Raw genomic sequence first — 19,477 nt, 5'->3', positions numbered from 1 at the left:
CATATCGAAGTCCAGATCCAGATTCAAATTCACATCGATAAGTACATTTTAAGCACTACTTACTATCCACCATTCTTGATCAATAGGATTATAGGAACATGGCTTAGCAAAGCAGTCATAAATACTACCATATGTAAGTACGTAGCCCGTACATAACGTACAGTCAACTCTTATCAGGAAAATAAAAATAAAAATAAATTACCGTAGAGTCAACTCGTTCCTAATTAAACTCTAGATCTCCTTTTGGGATTGGCAAGGCCTTTAACATATAGTACAATAAAATGCACACAAGATGGTATAGATAATGTCAAGCCGACCACAAAATGATCTAGCTAGACTTGATATTTGGAATTCGGGACACAAATCCCAAAACAACAAGATGTGGGAGGGGCGGAAGGCATTAATTTGAGGTGCGTGTAAACTGATCAGGGACTGCTCGTTTTGTACATCTTGATGTGTTTATTGTCCGTGCAAAAAATTAGGTCGATCGGAGGTTATTATCCAACAGAATGAGGCACATTTTTCACAAGACAAATGGACAACCCTTCTCTGATTGTTTGTTTCTCTAGACAGGTGTGATTCTACTGAGTCTTTGTTGATGTTCGATCAACCTGATTTTTAGCTTGAATCATGAACACGTCAGGACTAGCAAAATTAACGACTCGATCAGATTGACCGTTGAATGTTACTATGGTGGATATCGTTTTGTTGGGCATAAAGGGATCACATAATAAAAGATCACACAAGACGATCTTAATTGATTCCTCATTTACGTACGATTTCTTAAGTATAATAGGCGAGAGAACCAAATTAACGAAGAAATGTTTTGTATTTTTTCCCGTAAATATGTTAGGATGAGTGAGAGACAAAGCATGAGAGATAGGGGTATGTGCAAGGATGGAACCAGGGGGGTCTAGTGGCGGCGGCCGCCACGTCAAGAATTTTAGAAAATGCAATTATTATATGTGACAATTTTTTTATCCCCAATTTATATAGTCTCGCCACTGCTAGGTTTTTTTCCTTATTTTTTTTATTACATTCTAGTCATAAATCTTCTTCTTCTTTTTTCAAGAAAGGAGACCCAAAAAGTATTCTAAAACTAAATTCAATGGGCCAAAGTGAAATAATATAAATGATGATGTGTAATTAAGAAAAAAAATTTCACACTCTAACCCTAAAACAACTAAACCTAAAAAAATTAAGGAAATTTAATTATTATGCCATTATCGATGCCCAAAATTAAAATTAGTCATTTTTTCATACTCCATGTGTAAATGACAAACATCATTTAGTTTAGTTTTTGTTATGTTATTTTATTTTTTTCTGGAGCCGATAACTATTAATAGTGCAATGCATTTTTGTATTGAGGATCAGTCTTTACGAACTTTATCTCGACTTTAATTGAATCTCTGCTAATAAACAGTGGATGAGATCTATCTCCAAATTAGTCGTTCTATTAGGTTGGATATCGAGTCATGCAGAAAGATGAGTCTTCAAGCCAGCATAAGGAAATTAATGAGTACGATGATACACACACACACACACACACACACACACACACACAGATTTTTCAGTGCTTCGGGAACACAACCACGTGGATATTCTTGTATTATTAATTTAGTTTACTTTTGCTTGAACCCAATCAAATCTACGACTATGACTATGCAACCAAAACTAATGAGCTAACCAAGATTAAGAGTGATCAATCTGATTCAAATATAGCCAGGTTCATTAGAAAACATTATTTGGAGACAGCTGTATTCCTTACTTTTTATAATCACGTATATCTCAGTGTCTCGTGCCACTTTTAATTAATTAGTTGGAGATAGATTCCTTAAATTGTCTTTTGAGACCATTCCAACTATAACATTCATAAGATCGAGAATTAAGAACCAGATCAGAAGTTACTATGGGAGGATTTCTTGACCTGGGAATTATCTTGCTGACAAGTACGTATGTGTACTATTCAAATAGTCTTGGTCTCTCTTTTTGGTTTCATTTAATTGAGAATGATGGTTTGGTGTCTAATGAGAGAATATTATCAACTTATTGTTGAACAAGGGAATCAAAAAGGACCGAATGAAATTCATTTTCCCACTGAATTAATAGGTCCCCACTTTATCAGCTGGTGGCAAACAAGGGCCTCATACATTGTTATTGAAGCTGACTGCAGAAGTCTTCACTGAAAGTCTGCTAAAATAAACAAACGAAATGTCTCAAATGCACAATGAATGAGCTTATCCCCACACATAGTCATTCTCGTATTTGAGAAGGATTGTGTGTGGAATTTTTTTGCTCAAATCCAATATTGGAAGACTCCGCACTTCATTAATTTGTTTGTTTGTTTGTTTGATTGATTGAAGATTCGTCCATTTGGATTGGAGAAGCCAGTAAATGTTTTTTTTTTTTTTGTGTGTGGAAATTAGTATTTTGCGAGACTTGATTTAAGAGAGAGTTTTGGTTAAGAGTTTTTTATTGCACTTTTGGTGAGAGAATTTATAATAAATGGCCATACACTATAATATTGCATCATTATAATGTATGACCTATAATGACTTGCGCCAGCTGACATGCTAACCAAGGATGGAACAAAGGAGGTCTAATGGCGGCGACCGCCATGACAAGAATTTTAAAAAATGCAATTATTATATGTGACAATTTTTTTTATCCCCAACTTTATAGTCTCGTCACTACTAGGTTTTTTTCCTTATTTTTTATTATATACTAGTAATAAATCTTCTTTTTTTTTTTTATGAAAGGAGATCCAAAAAAGTATTCCAAAAATAAATTCAACGGGCCGAAGTGAAATAATATAAATGATGATGCGTAATTAAGAAAAAAATATTCCACACTCTAACACTAAAACAACTTAACCGAAAAAAATTTAAGAAATTTAATTATTTTGCCATTATCGATGCCCAAAATTAAAATTAGTCTTCTTTTGTACTTCATGTGTAAATGAAAAACATCATTTAGTTTAGTTTTTGTTATGTTCTTTTAATTTTTTCTGCAGCTGATGACTATTAATATTGAAAGACAATTTTTTTAATTTTTTTAGTATACATTTCGCCATTGCTAGGGTAAAATCCTAGTTCCGTCCTTGGGTATGTGTGAGAATTTATGTGTCCAATTTTGTATTTTGATGAACAATTATCCATAAGATTTTTTTCCCACCAAATTTTACCATTTCTTGTGAACTACAGAACTAGTCCTAAAAGTAAGAGAGTTAGCTCTTTCGCCCCATTTTCACCCTTTCTCTTCCAAACATGACAAGATGGAAGTGTCCTTTTGATTTTATCTTTATCTATAATCTGGCACAAAATTATGCACACCACATATAGTTTTTGCTAAAGTTTGAGGGACATAAAAAGCGTAAAACATTGGATTGATCCTCTGTTGTCTAAACTAATAAGTTGTAGTTTAGGAGTTATAACATAAATAAGGACGGACCAAAATTTTAACTTGTGAGATGATCGATTTAAAAATTATTCCACGACATGAATCTAATAGTTCCCTATATGTATGGAATAAAGGGATAGAGCCATCGTTTGAATTCGGGTAGGGAAATAAACCAATCACTAATAATGACATCATTCTATTTAATATTACTCCAAAAAGTGCATTTGTATATCTTAAGTTAATCATCTATAATACCTTTAAAAAATGTTCACACGTGCATGTTCTAATGATCTATCAAAACTGTACTCGATGTTCTTTTGAATTCTGAAAAAATCATTAGAGATTGAATGTAGACTAAATTTCAGAACAATTTCTCTTCTGTTATTATACCTAATGAAATTGTCCAATTACAAGAATTTAAAAACTCCATCGGCATGCATGATAAAGGGACCTTAAATCTCCAATATTCCCTTTTTTTTTCCAGTCAAACGGAAATTCAAATCTCCAATATTCTCCATCCCTGTCAGAATAAAGGGACCTTAAAGAAAAAAAAGAAAAAAAAAAGAAGTAGAGTGGACCAAAGAAAATGAGAGGAATATTGATAAGTTGTTAATGCAATAACAACATTGCTACAAGCCTACAAACATAGAAAGAATAACACAAATCTGAATACAAATATGTTCGAAATTGTCGGATGCAGGTGGATCCTGCATAATATATATATATATATATATATATATATATATATATATATATATATAGATTCAATCAGGTAAGGGCGCTCTTACCTTGTTAAGGTAAGGACCTCCCATTTTCCGATCGAATTTCGATGATCCGAGCCGCTCAATGTGTTTAGAACGTGATTTTAAGGGTACTCACAAGAAATCGGCAAAAAAAATGACCGGAAAGGGCTTTATCCGAGCAGTTTTTGTTTGTTTTTTATCGAACGGTTCAAATAAAAACTGTTCGAATGAAGCCCTTCCTAATATTTTTTTTTGCTGATTTCTCGCGGGTACCCTTAAAATCACGTTCTGAACACATTGAGCGGCTCGGATCATCGAACTTCGATTGGGAAAAGGGAGAAAAAGGGAAGCCCTTACCTTAACAAGGTAAGGGCGCCCTTACTTGAAGGGGACTGTATATATATATATATATATATATATATATATATATATATATATATATATATATATATATATATATATATATATATATATATATATATATAGGAGGTTCACACACATCAAATAATTTTCGATATATCTTCAATGAGATATGTGGACTTTTGTTTATATCCGTAACATTTTGGTGTAGATAGACTATATTGCGAGACTCGCTCGGAGGAGAGATCATTCAGTGCCTTTGAGTCATCACGTGGCGATGCCTTCAATAATTTTTCCTCTAGTCTAGGAGACTAAACCTCTGTTTGGGTTAACGTGCTGTGACTGCTAACCTAACCCATATAACAACTTTGAAAAAACACTTCAACCTTCCCCAGCTCGAACCAGACGCGTAAATATTACTCCATCACTAGTGCTACTTAAGTGGCCACGAGAGAGAGAGAGAGAGAAAGAGAGAGAGAGTAGCTATTAGAAAAATAAAGAAACCCTGGAGGCTGGAAAGGTTCAAATACATGTGTACGGGATACACTTAGGTATTTCTGATAGTGAAAATTTTGTATTTTTATTTGTGGTTGTTAAATAATTCCGGTAGTGAATAAGTTATTGAAAGATGTCAAGTTATGTTCCGATAGTGAATAAATTATTGATGGGTTTGTGAGTAGAATTACAGTAACACAAAAAAAATTTGTTGACAATTTTTTTGTTATTGGAAATAAGATAATAAAATACTGAAACTTTTTTATTAGTGGAAACGAAATGATAAAATGGGTTAAGTTTTTAGTGTTTTTTGTTAGTGAAAATACTCCTTGAGAAAAAATTACTCCTGTAGTGTTCTGTATTCGGTTAGTATAGTTGCATGCGTTGTAGTAATTTGTCCATGGGATGAATTTCCGAACATATTTCTCTGTCCAACTTTTCTACAGCGACCGACTGGGTGGCTATCGATTCTGCACCGACGGTCTTGCGGGACCCACTTCGGATTTCGCACAAATAATTCGGGTCGTTTAATAAAAAAATTTTAAAAAAACCCAAGTGAGGTCGCAAAAAATCAACTCAATCCAATATGTATAGGTGTTCGATCAAATCTTTTCATTTTCAATCTTTTCATTTTATTCAGATTTTTCGTGCGGGACCCGGAGTGGGCCCCGCAAAGCCGTCGGTGCAGAATCGGTAGCCACCCAATCAATGGCTGTAGGTTTCTCGTTCCCAATTGTTAGTTATATGCGTAATTTTTTTGAATCTTGGTATACCGTTTACAAGATCCCAAAATCATTTACAGGAATACACTATTTTTTATTTGAACATTAAAAGTTTAAATTAACCGAGGTTAGCTGACCAGAACTCCTGTATCTCAAATCGAAAGTTTTGAATATCCCCACGGACTCCACCTAAGTGTGGATGTTATTCCATTGTACTTGTTGGGATTATTTATCCCCCCAAATGGCAAATGGGCTATTAGTTGCGTTGGATATGTAGTGACTGATGACTTATTTCCAATTTACTATAATTCTGATACTTGTATTTTTCAAAATTTGTAATAAAAAATCTGAAACTTCTTTTAAAAAATGGTCTTGCTATTGTCAGCCCACTGGGTTGACGATAAACAAACTATAAGACAAGAAAAACACGTATTTCTGTATATTTTTTATATTCTTCAATATACGTTCACATACTCACTATTGTCAGGCCATTGGGCTGATTTTAGAATTGTCCTTTAAAAAAAGACTTACAACAATTTGAGGCCAAAGCTTCTTTTTGGATAAACTTTTCCTTTATTTCAAAAGGGGTAGAAGTTATGTAAAGATCACAAGGTTCTTGCCATGGCAACGTACGTACTAATTAATTAATGCTATCTTTTTGTTTGTTGAGCGATTGTAAGAGCACAATAATCTGACCGACATTTTGCACGATATGTTTACGTGCAACCCGGAGACGTACTGTGCAGTGTGTTGTGTAATCTCAATCGTTCAAAAGTATTTTAGATAGTCCAGATGCAAATGAAACTTAACTCTTCTTCAAAAAAATTTTATATAAATCTAGATCATTAATTGTCAAAATGAATGGCTAGTTGTTGAAAACAAATAAAATCTGGATCATTCATCCCGTCGTCATTGAAACATTGCCGCCGCCTAGGCTGCTTGTGTAAATGTTGTAGTAATATTTTATTGCGTTACTTTACTCTTATGTACTTTTTTTTTAATCCAGCAGTGTTACGCTCATCGCTTAATATTTACCGCTCAACATCTTACCATCTGTCTCAGCAATCAATGATCCGAATTTAAAAAAAAAAAAACTTTTCTAGCTTGGCGATTTTTCTAAAAATCCGAGCCATCCAAAATACTTTTAGACCGTGAAATTGAGAGCGGTGGGTGTGGGCTTTTGATTTTTTATCTGGCCACTAACCCATTCGGCTAAATAAGTTAACTTGCTTATTTTTTTGTTCTTATTCAAATTTTTTTTGTATTTGTTAGTTTTTCGTCAAATTTTTGGGGATTATTGCATCGTCATGACAAGAAGAATCTAAAAAGTAAAAAATTACGATCGAAACATAATTTTTTTGAATAAAAACAAAAATAAGCCAATAAGCCAATTTTTTTCGTCTTTATTCAAAAAAATTTGAATTTCGATCATAATTTTTTACTTTTTAAATTACTCTTATCATGACGGTGCAATAATCTCCAAAAAATGAAAAAAAAAACTAACAAATATGAAAAAAAATTAAGTAATGACAAAAAAATAAGCCAATTGATTTATTTAACCGAACGGGCTAGCACTATATGATACAACCTATAACATAGTTATATTAAATGCTTCTTTTTTGTTGCAAGCTTTCATCTTCTTTCTTAAGCAAAACGGCTGAAGTAAATCCTTTTGGAAAAAATTAACCATAAGGACAGTAAAATAATTTCATTTAGAAAAAGGACGTCAGCAAAATAATTTTCAGTGGAGGTTTTTCAACTTTTTGAGTTTTTTAGCCATAAGGCCAAAACTTGTTTGGGCACTTTCATAGGGTTTTAGGGTGCACTTTCTTATTATGAGGTTTTAGTGGTTTAGGCACTTTTATATATAAGATACATTAGAATTTTAGGCACTTTTATAGGGGACCCTGAGATTTTAGGTACTTTCATAGGGTAATATAGGGTTTTAGGCACTTTCATAGGCGCATTTGTCCTTATGTTTGATTGCAAAATGTGCTCGTCCTTGAACTCAAAAAACTTAAATATGAGGAATTTTTTGCTAAGTCTCTTATGCTTTTGCCTGTATTTCTCGTATTTTTCTGCGGTATCCTATAGTTACTAATGAGTAACATGTTTGTCTATTTTGAATAGTACTAATAATTAAAATTTTGAAAAGTCAAGAATACTATAAAAATACTATAATAATGGTTGCTGCTAATACTTCTTAATTACAACAAATGGAAGTAAATGTTTTTTCCCTGTATTTCTCGTACTTTTCTAAAGTATCCTATAATCAATCAATGTGTAACATTTTTTGCTTGTTTAAAAATCACGAAAATCCTAAAACTCTACAACAATAATGGCTATGGTTATGTTTTTCTTTTTAATAGTTTTTTTGGCATAATAACATTGCAGAATTATTGTTCTAACTTTATTCGATTTTTTTTTTTTTTTTTTTGCATTTGTAAGTTTTGCACCGATTCTTTTGGATTATTTGTTCAATACGACTCTAGACGAGAGAAATCTGAAATGTAAAAAAATATGTTCAAAACTATTTTTTTTAACAAAGAAAACAATAACCAAAAACAAATTTCTGTTTTTTATTATTTTCGTCTTCATTCAAATGTTTTTTTAGTGTTGATCATAATTTGTTTACTTTTCAGATTCATCTCGTCAAGACGAATCAATAATTTATGAAAATCGACCCACAATTAAGAAATGCGGAAAATTGTTGAATTAAGACAAACTAATAATCTTTCACAATTATTAAGTCAAAATTGGTCATGGTACTATTATGTATTTCCTAAATTGGATTAAAAGATTAAGGCCGGAGTATATACAATAAGGCCCTGATTGGATGCAAGTAAAGAAGGGAATAGGTTAATACTAACCCGGATGAGGGAGTGATGTGACACTTTTGTCTTGGTTCAACAAAACACACCAAGATGATTCATCCCAAGTCACTGTTGTGATGATTTATGGAGGTTTGGAGGTGTATTATTTATGGATGCCTCAAAGGTTGTCCATATTTACTGGAGGATGAGGCCCTCCCCCCAACCTTATTCCTCTATTCAACTACAAACAATTTTATCCGTAGCTTATCTCTTATTCAAATCAAGTATTATTTTATTTTAATTTTTAATACTTCATCTAAATCAACAACTTTTTTTTTATCAATTATACATAGAAGTCACATCAATATGGATCTATCTTCATAAATAATATTTCCTTAGTCCCTATTTAATTGTCCACTACAGTTTTGTGTACATTTTCAATGGCTTATATCTCTCGACGTATATTACGTTTTATGTTTTTAAAATAATAGTCTTATAAAAAAAATTGAGATCTATTAAATAAGATCTATATTACATATTTTTAGCAATATACATTGAGAGATATAAGCCGTTGAAAATGAATGCAAAACCGTAATGGACAATTAAATAGGGACAGATAGAGTATAGAAAGTCTACCCCCATCGCTCTGTTTCGTTGCTCTCAATCTCACCGTCCAAAAGTGTTTAAGACGGGAAGAATTCTTTTAAAAATCAGAACCATTAATTGTCGAGACGAATAATGAGATTGAGTGTTGCGGTGAGAGAGCGATGGAGATAGCACCACTGTAAATAATACCCCTACTTTTTTATCCCCTCTATAAATAATACCTCCGTAACTCATTTCCATCTAATCGAGTCATAAGTTTACAACCACATCCAAATTACACGATGTGATTTGAACGTGGTCGTAAACTAAAATTCTGTTCTGTTAAAGAAAATAAATTTTTATTTTTTAAATTAAAAATAATTTTGTCTTATAAAATAAAGAATATTTAAAAAATAAAAACCTTGCCGAAACTTATCTCCATACGCACAATGTCAGTGTTGTCATCGTTGGAAACAAGAGAGTCGAAAGGGACAAAGATTGTTTGAAAACCCCACTGCATTGTTTTTTCCCTTTCTATATACAGTCGACACGAATTTCACCTCGGCGCCCTCTCTCTCTCTCTCTCTCTCTCTCTACCCCCCATATAAAGTGGCGCCTCCTCCCCTTCCGTCTCTCGACTCTCTCCCTTCTCTCTCTCTCTCTCTTCACAGTTCAGTCTACCGTATTAATCGCACCCACACGCGCGCATACGACCTCACCGGACTCCGATTCCGGTCGCCGGAGTTTTCCCATGCTCCTCGTCCAGCTGGAAGATCACGTGATTTCCGTTATTAATCACGCGTCCAATCGCAACGGTGATTTTTTCCCCCCGTTTAATCTCCGTTCATTTTTTTTTTTATAATTGGGCTCTGATTATTGGTGTGCTCATAGTTTGTGAAATGACCAATCATTCCGAGATCTTGTATTATTAGTGTTATTAATCGAGATGTTTCTTTTGGACCTGATTTTTAAGTTTTTGAGTTTCGAGAGAATATTTGGTATTTTTTGGGGGTGAATATGGGTGGTGACGCAAAAGTGAAGGTTGAGGATTTTTATTTTGGAAAACCGGATGTCCGGCTAGTTTATGCAAGCCTCGACTAATTCCGAGGCCCTGAAGTTAATGACCGGGCAAACCCTCCAGTTGAGGATTGTTTGAGAGCTGGTTGATGTTTTAATTTTCAGCAAGGATTTCAGTAGTGTTTGTTTAGGATTTGAGAATCTTGATAAATGATTATATCTTGTTCAGTTTGTTTTTATGTGGGTTAATCTGGAAATTTAAGTTGATATTTAAGCTTTGGTGATTAACAAGAAGTAGTAGTTATGTTGTCGTTTCAGATTTGGTAATCCAGAGCATATCTACGCTATATTTTGGGCATGTTTTGGCCCCGGCTCTCTCTCTTTCTCTCTCTTATTGTCACTCACACACGCATTGCTTGTCATTTGCTAAAGCTTTGAATTATCAAAACCGGAAAAAAAAAATTGATATCAGCATTGAGATGATTTTATGCTTGAGATTTGGGTGGCGGTTCCACCAATTTATGCCACGGTGGGCATTACCACTTAAAATATAACATCTTTAGTTTGAAAAATAGTATTTAATTTCTAGTATTTCGAGATAATTAGTTTAGAAATCTTGACAATTCTCGAACAAAAAAATTGTTGTAGGCAAGTGACCTTGATTGCAAAATAATTTGTGGTAGGCCTGCAAAATAATTTGTGGTAGGCCAGAATGACATTAAGTTGGTGTTTTTGGAGTAATGAAGTGGGTAACACCCTAAGCCATTAGGTGTTCATTAATATTTTTTTTTTTTTGGCTTGCTGTGTTAATACTTAATACTGACCAAATGATCTCTTCAAATAATTTGGTTGTCAGGTGTTCGATTGTCCACCCTCGGCTCTGGAGCGGCCTCTGAAGATTTATTCTAGTTTTAATCTGGCCTATTGATTCCAGCATGTTATGAGAATGCATTCGAAGTGTATCTGTCTATGGCTACAGTTAAATCATGGAGATGGATGCTGAGGAAAAGACACATATTGTTTGACGGGGTATATTTTATTTATCTTCTTGTAATTCTTTTTAATTTCGCAATCTTGGTAGATGGACTGAATATCTTGTTTGTGTTAATCTATTATGGAAGGTCATTTATAGAGTATTAAGTAATACAATGGTAGTGGTGCAGGGAGCATGCGGAGTCAAAATGAAACAGCTGCCTTTTCTGGGAATTGTTTGTACAGTTATGTTGTTCGTAGTGTATAGAACCACTAATTATCAGTATCGAGAAACAGAGGTATGGTTACTTTGCCCACTTTTAGAGTTTTAGGACTTCTATTTGTTGATTTTGTGCATATATGATCCTTGGGATAAACTTCATGGCTTATTGATGCCGTTGTAAATTGTGGGTGTTTATTTGAAGATGTTTTGGTAGTGTATAATAGGAATATATGATTATTTCTTGTGAATGGATTCCCTTTTGTGATAATCTGAGCAAAAAGTTATCAACTTTGGAACCTTGTGCCAATTGATACTTTTCATCACCTGCTGCTCTATTCTTCAAACTAGTTTCTTGATTGATATATCTTATGCCTTAATGTTTCTAACTTGTAATGCTTCTGATGTTGGGGCCATCTCTATCATTCACCCTAATTCCTTTATCGTTCTTTTATCATCAGATGGACGAAAAATTGAATCCCTTCTATACCTCAAAGGTAATAATTCAAGTTATGTTTCTTTGCTAGTTGTTTTGTTTTTAGTCCCGTATTTATTAACCTTGCCAGATAACCTCACCTGCTGATTTGTATTAATTAGATCTGATACTTGATTTTGCAAGTTTCTGAGATACCTTCTGTTGTTTTATGGAGTTGCACGTGATGAGTAGTTCATTTGTTTTGTCCCTTTCATTTACTTCTGCCTGAGCTGGTGCTGATGCTTTCATCCAGGATATTGCGGCAGCTGTTAATAGTTTGAGTAATTTACCTCGTGGCATCATTCAAGCTAGGTCAGACTTGGAGTTAAAACCTCTATGGCCAACAAGTAGTTCAAGGTCAAAGGTTAGGTTCTGTCTTATTAATTCTCTAGTTTCAACTCTCAAAATTTTGTTTTGAGCAAAGCAGCACGGATACGCATATGTGCACGACACGACACGAAGACGGACACACGATTTTTCAGACACTAGGACAGGGACACTTTGGGGGATACGTTACAACATAACCCATCTAGTCCCCAATCATTGGGTGTATGGGGGATGATTGGAGACAGACCTAACCTATAGCAATATATGCACAAAGTGGCTGCTCTCAGAATACCATTAAAACAGTGGCCCCCTTAAACCTCCAAGAACCGAGGAGCTACAAGGACGTTTTGTTGTAGAACCATGCCTCCAAATCAAAGCCAAATGGTATCAGAGAGGGCAGGCCTAGAGACCCAAATCAATTTATGTGTACATTACCATGCTTCCTTCATTGATAGTCCAGAGCATCGGTATGCATAATACTTTGGGGGATACGTTAAATACATAAATAAGTTCGTATATTATACGAATGTATTTTTTCATATTAAAGACAAAAAATCCAATAAAAAGAGTATGTGTTCGGTATGTGTCCAACGCAGAGAAAACAATTATGTACTCGGACGTATATTTTCACGTGTCTGGTCCGACACTTCTGCAATACAAATACGAAAGTCCTGGAGACGTGTCCGTGCTTCTTAGGTTTTGATTCATGCATTTATCTTCAAGTCATAACTTGCTTTTGTAATTTTGTTGGTTGTGCAGATGATCATTGTTTCTTATTTGTTGCCATCATATCAATTGTCTTGGATTTTCAGGTTAACAAATCAAGCTCTCATAACTTGCTGGCAATACCAGTTGGTATTAACCAAAAAAGAAATGTTGACACCATTGCTCGAAAGGTATAGCTGTTTTCAATGTTTTACATTTGAAGCTATAAAAGTATTTTGACATTAACATGCCATAATGTGGATGTTATTTGCCTAATTTTGGTGCATTCAGTTTCTTACAGAGAATTTTACGATTATATTATTCCATTATGATGCGAATGTGGATGGATGGTGGGATCTTGATTGGACTAAGAAAGCAATTCATATAGTTGCTTGGAACCAAACAAAATGGTAAGGTTATATTTCTCTGTTGGGGGCTCATGAGTTTTTTTTTTCAAGTTGTTGAATGTGCATAGATTAATTGTAGTATACAAGTTTGAACAGTTACTCTGAAAAGGGAATTTGAGTCTTCAGATAGGATGCTTTAAATCAACGATATGGGTGTAATTTTCTGACTTAAGAGATCTCAGTGGGATACCGATCAGATATTTGAGTCCTATTGCCTTTTTAGTGAAAAGCTCTCTCCCTCACTTTGTATCTCTCTCAGTTTCTCTCTTTGGGGACACCCTTTTAATTGAGCATAATGTAAAGCAACACTTCTAGTCCCAGAAAGTGATGTGATGATGTTTGTTTTATTGCAGGTGGTTTGCAAAACGCTTTCTGAATCCAGCTGTGGTGTCTGTTTATGATTATATATTTCTTTGGGATGAGGATTTGGGTGTTGATAATTTTCACCCAGGAAGGTATAGCTGACTCTTTTCTGACAATCTTTCTACATCCTAGATTGATGTTTTCCTCCTCGAAAATGTCACATTTTTGCCAATAAGTATTGTGTGGTTCTACTAGTAAAGACGTAAAGATCTTTGGCTCTGTTCCACAAAATTATACAATTTATGTATTCTGTGTACTTATGCAAAACTTGGCAGATCTGGTGCCATGCACATTGTCCATACTCTGCTTCACCATCTACATTTTTTCTTGTTTCTCTTTAGGTTGGTTGTTTTTTCTTTTCTCCAACGCACACAATGCAAACGAACCAAGTGCGGGCATTTTATTGTCTAATTGCATGCCTCTTGAGTTCTTCTTGCACCCTTTGTAAATAAATGGATTATAATTATATTCTTTGTGCATAGCATGTGATGAAACTATTGAGAAAGAGCTACGGTAGATGTTGAAAGTTTTCGTTCTCCAATTCTTTCTTTCATTCATTCCTTTTTTTTTTTTTCCTTATCCGAGTTTGTTGAGGATATTTTAATCACTTGGGTCGTCAGTCTTTTCATAGAACGTATTAGAGTGGCAGTTTTCCTATTACAGATACTTGAAAATTGTGAAAGCAGAAGGACTGGAGATATCTCAGCCAGCTTTAGACCCAAATTCAACTGGTATACATCACAGAATTACCATACGCTCAAGAACAAATAAGCTTCATAGGTGAGTGAGATGGCCTTTGCTGTTTTTTGATACAATGCTCCGTTTGAAGTCTTGTCATGTTAAGTCTAGCATATTTTAACTTGATGCAGAAGAGTCTGGGAAGTTAGAGGCAGTACGAAGTGTTCAGAGGACAGTGAGGGGCCACCATGCACTGGGCAAGTTATCATAACACCCATATTCTGGCCTCATTCATCTTTCAATATTCCCTATTTATAGTTGCACTGTCTTTTTATGCTGATTCTCCTGTTAGCACAATTATCGTGCAACGCTTCAAGGAGTATTTCAGTTCTATCCAAAACTGCATAAATATTCATAAATCATGATTTCTGAGTAGATTGCAATGGAAAATGTTTTTGTTCACTAAAAATGAGTAGTACGCTTCATTGTTGTAGATTTGTGGAAGGAATGGCTCCAGTATTTTCAAGATCTGCGTGGCATTGTGCTTGGCATCTTATACAGGTGAGTTTAGATATATTTTCCCTATCAGAACACCTTGAATAGGGTCCTAGGTGCTACAGGATGTGGCAGGACGATTAGTCGGCTACTAGGTGGGGTTAGTCCTCTAGGCGGGACAAGTTGGTGGGTATACTTCGTAATTTTTTTGAATTAGGGGTTAAAATATGTGATAGTTTAAAGAACAGGGTGTCAAGTGTTATTTTACTGAAGAAAATTATATTTAATGACGTGAGTTATCTCGACAGTCAACATCCCTAAAATGCAGATTAAATCGCAGCAACACAAACCTCTGGTAAAGTAAAAATTGTGACTAAAATGAAGGCAGTGGCGCAACAAGTTCACTTTTATGCAATGTTCGATGATGAAGAGTCGAGGACTAAAAAATAGTTTATGGGTGTAAAACTAAACATTAAAACATTTGGTTTTGATGGATGTAGATAGATGGATGAATATTTGATGTTTTCATTTTGGATGTTATTTGTCCTACTTGTACGTTGGGGATGGGGAAATATCTGGGAAAAGAAACGACTAATCTCTAGGCGCCGACTAATCGGCGACTAATCAGCCTAGGCACTAGACACCCCTCCGCCGCCTGACTAGCGCCTAGCGACTTTTAGAACCATGGATGGATGCCTTGTCATTGACGACCAAATGCAAAGTGATGGCTACAAACTTTTAAACTTTCATACAATATTCGCTTACAAATGGTGGTGGGTATATGGGAAGGAGATAATTTGTATTGAGTGCAACCTGCACAATGCAAACATAGTTTAGCACTTCGGAGTGTGTCTTTGGTAAGAATGTCGAAATTAGTTTATTTTCTCCATCGGGTTCTCAAAAGGTATTTCTGCTCCCTGGTGTGTATTTGGAAGTAATGTATACGTGCATTACCAGTGTGTTGGGTTCAAGCCCAACTCTAACTTACATGCTGCTGCTACTTTTTTGGCAGAATGATCTTGTTCATGGATGGGGAATGGATATGAAACTTGGGTATTGTGCACAGGTCAGATTTACTGAAATTTTCATGTGATAATGTATATCTGGTACTAATGGTTTGGTTCTAAGTTCTTGTATGGAAGTTCCATTTCATCTGTTTTTATTAAGCTACAAACAGTAGAACAAAACCATTTGCTGTGCAATTCCTTTTTCCTTTTGGATTTTTCCTTTGCTTCTCTTAGTTTTTCCACTGAAATGTTGTACTTGTATTAGCATGTAGCGTGGGTGTAATTGATAGAATTTGTCTTTTACAGGGGGACCGAACAAGGAAGGTGGGAGTAGTTGATAGTGAATACATTGTTCATCAAGGAATACAAACTTTGGGTGGAGCACCTGCAAGAAAGGTCATTTGCTCAAGCTGTTCCTTTGTCTTCATTTTCATTTTAGCAGTGAATGCTCCATTAAATGACTTGACTTTTCACTTATTTAACTGCTAATATGTAGCTTCTTGAGTCCATTCTTTAATAATTACTTTAATTAATGAGTAAGGTCTGTTGACTTTTCTGTTTCTAAATGTTGATCTCTTGGTCGCCCACTTCTAAAATTCTAGTCTGAAGTCACATCGCCTAAGCACCACTATATGTTGTCTATTCTCAGCCTTGTTTTTTAAGGCTCTGTTTGTTTGGGGTGAAAATATCTTCCCCAAGAATATTTTCCTAATATTTGGTGTTTGGTAGCACACAAACTGGGGAAAACCTTTTACAGGAATAAGATTTTGCACCTAATGGATTTACGGCTCTCATCTCTGTAAGTCCTTTTACAGATCTGGTCTCTTATTCCTATTCCACCATTGCAAATCAACAACACTGGGCATGAATTGAAGCTTTCACTCCCTCCGGATGCCTCTAAATGTACCAAATACCCCCAACGACATCTCTCTCTCTCTCAAACACACATACGCATATAAATATATTAAACAGCCCCGATCAGTACTTCCTACATGTGACTCTCTCTGTCTCTCTCAAATCAAAACACTCTACTTTCACTCCCATTTTATTCTTCTCTCTCTCTCTCTCTCTCTCTCTCTCTCTCAAATCAAAACACTCTACTTTCACTCCCATTTTATTCTTCCCAAACAATCACTGCCCAAGTTTCCAGCGAAACCATCTTTTATCAAAACTTCAAGTAGGAATTTTTTTTAAGGATGTACCAAACACCCAAAAATAGAAGTTCAAAATTGTTTGGCTTGAAAATATTTTTGGTTGTAAAATGTTTTACATCGAAACAAACAGAACCTGAGTTGAAGCTATCTTCTTGATTCCAACTTCCAAAAAATCCAAACAGTACCACATAGAGTGCAATTTTGTTCACCCTCCTTAAAAAGGGTGAAAATTACCCTCTCTCCTTGGTTGAAATGGTGTGGACTCCACCACAAAGTGATGTCATGCTTATCATGCAATACACTTTTTGGTAAGCATGACATCACTTTGTGGTAGGGTCCACATCATTTCAACCAATAGAAAGGAGGGTAATGTTCACCCTCTTAAGTGAAGGGTGAACAAAACTCAACTCGTACCACATAGGCTCATCTGGATCTTTGATCTTCTTGTGGAAAGAGGTTCAAATACTTTTGACTAAATGAGAATTTGTGTTACAGAAAAGGGATAAGTGAAACAAAAATGGATTAAATTATTTGTTTGCATCTCTACCTTCATATTCATCTATTCATGTTTTACAAATCTAGGAGCACCGGGAAACTAGCGGAACTCACTAGTTTTATTGTTCTGGTTATTGTTGTCATGTCTTCCTCTAGTGTCTCCTCCCACACCTATTAATGTCTTCTCTATGTTTGTGTAGGCTTCAAATCCTGAAGAATCGGTGAAGGTATGCTTTTATTTAAACCAGAGTTGTTTACCTGTTCCTTCATTTTTTTTTAATTTATAAAATAAGGTTATTTTCTCATGTATGTCATCCATTAGGATATTTTAACATCTTAAACAAATGGAATTTCCTGACTCGGTTTTCCCTCCTGATTTTCAGAAACAAACGGTTGATGTGAGAACTGAGGTGAGACAACGGGAACTTTTATTATACTCTTTTCATTTTAAGTCTCAGCGCTGTTGACTAATATCATCAAGAACTAAAATGCCTGTCTGGAATGAAATTTGTGAACTTATGGAGTAGTTAGTTTCAAAAAAAAAAAAAAATCTTATGGAGTAGTTGACCCGCCTATAATACCTGTGGTTTCTTTGTTTTACCTGTGGCTCATCAAGAGAGGGGAATGTGATAGGAAATCAATTTGAATAATTTTATCTCATCTTTTGCCTATAGTTTTCTTATCCCCTATATAAATCAATGATCCGTACATGACGTTGGTTTCTGAAAGGTAGGTGGAGGGAGAAGATACGAATGGCCTGTTTGTTTTGGAGATTTTGGATTTGGATTTTGGGTAATGACTAGAGAGAGATAGAGAGAGAATTTATTGAGAATCATGCGCAGGGATGGAGTCCAAAATCCAAATCCCAAAACGAACAAGGTCTAGACTTTTAAAACTGTACATCGTAGGAACTTTGTAATGAAACTTGGTGTTAATGTTGAAATTGGGTTGTGCAGATAAGGAGGCAGTCGACATCTGAGCTTCGACTATTTAGAAAGCGCTGGGAACAAGCTGTGAAAGAGGACAAGAACTGGGTTGATCCATTTGGTAGAAGAAAGCGGAGGAGCAACCAACGGTTTTACCAGAGACTGCACATTTGAGTGTATTTATTTGATATCTCATTTCAACTGTTTTAGGCTCTTTGTTACTGCAATACCTAGCAATTTTGTCTCTCAAAGTGAATCTCATCATTTCATAGTTTTCAGCTTTTCCTTGTTTCTACTTCCAGTTTTTTATTCCTCCTTTTACTCGATAGGTGCTTTTCTGCCCTAGAATCCTCAGCCCTCCCAGTGCACTTCTAGCCACAATTTTGACTCACGAGGATTAAGATTGGGGGATATTGAGCTGAGAATTACCCATCTGGTGTTGGGGCTTAAGTTGGGGGTTCAACATCTGTGAAAACGTGGTTCAAGCCTCTAGCCGAACCATTCTGAGAATGATTTGGTCTTGGTTTTGTGAAATTTGGCTCGCAATAAAGCTAGGGTCCTGATCGAGCAAGATGTAACCATTAGAAGCAGTTCGGTTGGGAGGGAGGGGGGCTGCTGTCCCCGAATTCGGGGCCCACTCCGGTCTCGATCCGATGATCGGAAACGTTCACTTCGTAGAGCTCGTCGAGTAGAACAATTATGCAAAAAATCAGCTTAATTGGATATCATTAAGTACTTGATCGGAACCTTTTTATCTTAAAAAGAATGAATCCGAAACACTGAATCAAATCCACTGTAACCCATGGACTAAGAGTTATATGGGCTCCGATCAGGTACTTAATGATATCCAATTAAGCTGATTTTTTGCATAGTTGTTCTACTCGACGAGCTCTACAAAGTGAACGATTCAGATCATCGGAGCGAGACCGGGGTGGGCCCCAAAATTGGGGCAGCAGCCTCCCCCGTCCGTTCGGTTGAGGGTTTAGGTTTTCGAACATCAAGAAGCACACCGAATCTGAGTTGTTCATAAACCATTTCCTTTTGATGGTTATTACTAGTAAAATAGGTTTATCAATGTACGTTTGAGAATTTTGTATAAAAATTCTGTCATACATAGTA

At 35.3% G+C, this 19,477-nt stretch overlaps 1 protein-coding gene and 1 non-coding gene across 3 annotated transcripts; one reads left to right on the top strand and one right to left on the bottom strand.

Moving 5' to 3' along the window:
* The first annotated feature begins 9,626 nt into the window (after nt 1-9,626).
* LOC131311981 (uncharacterized) lies at nt 9,627-18,951 on the top strand. 2 transcript variants are annotated; one of them, XM_058339666.1, is made up of 17 exons: nt 9,656-9,932; nt 10,991-11,163; nt 11,298-11,405; nt 11,788-11,823; nt 12,055-12,165; nt 12,941-13,024; nt 13,125-13,243; nt 13,594-13,695; nt 14,267-14,383; nt 14,473-14,538; nt 14,776-14,842; nt 15,789-15,842; nt 16,090-16,179; nt 17,633-17,659; nt 17,816-17,842; nt 18,389-18,534; nt 18,688-18,951. In XM_058339666.1, exons 2-16 carry the CDS (start codon nt 11,104-11,106, stop codon nt 18,530-18,532), a joined length of 1,212 nt encoding a protein of 403 aa, XP_058195649.1. In that variant the 5' UTR covers nt 9,656-9,932; nt 10,991-11,103; the 3' UTR covers nt 18,533-18,534; nt 18,688-18,951. The 2 variants fall into 2 exon arrangements, with proteins under 2 accessions (XP_058195642.1, XP_058195649.1); XM_058339659.1 differs by lacking the exon at nt 18,688-18,951 and having other exon boundaries at nt 9,627-9,932; nt 18,389-18,636.
* LOC131318215 (small nucleolar RNA snoR100) lies at nt 12,472-12,579 on the bottom strand. Its single transcript, XR_009197551.1, has one exon. It is a non-coding gene; the product is annotated as a small nucleolar RNA snoR100 (small nucleolar RNA).
* Nucleotides 18,952-19,477: the final 526 nt, after the last annotated feature.

Source organism: Rhododendron vialii, chromosome 2a (assembly GCF_030253575.1).
Source record: "Rhododendron vialii isolate Sample 1 chromosome 2a, ASM3025357v1".
NCBI classification, from domain to species: Eukaryota; Viridiplantae; Streptophyta; class Magnoliopsida; order Ericales; family Ericaceae; genus Rhododendron; species Rhododendron vialii.
The sequence above is the reverse complement of the archived record's forward strand: the minus strand, read 5'-3'. Positions and strand labels throughout refer to the sequence as shown.

Excerpts from the sequence above, each read along its gene's own strand:
- LOC131311981 (XM_058339666.1), top strand. The coding sequence starts at position 11,104 with ATGGCTACAGTTAAATCATGGAGATGGATGCTGAGGAAAAGACACATA. Across the intron at positions 11,406-11,787 it reads ATCAGTATCGAGAAACAGAG|ATGGACGAAAAATTGAATCC; the intron begins GTATGGTTACTT and ends TTTTATCATCAG. Across the intron at positions 13,025-13,124 it reads TTGACACCATTGCTCGAAAG|TTTCTTACAGAGAATTTTAC; the intron begins GTATAGCTGTTT and ends TGGTGCATTCAG.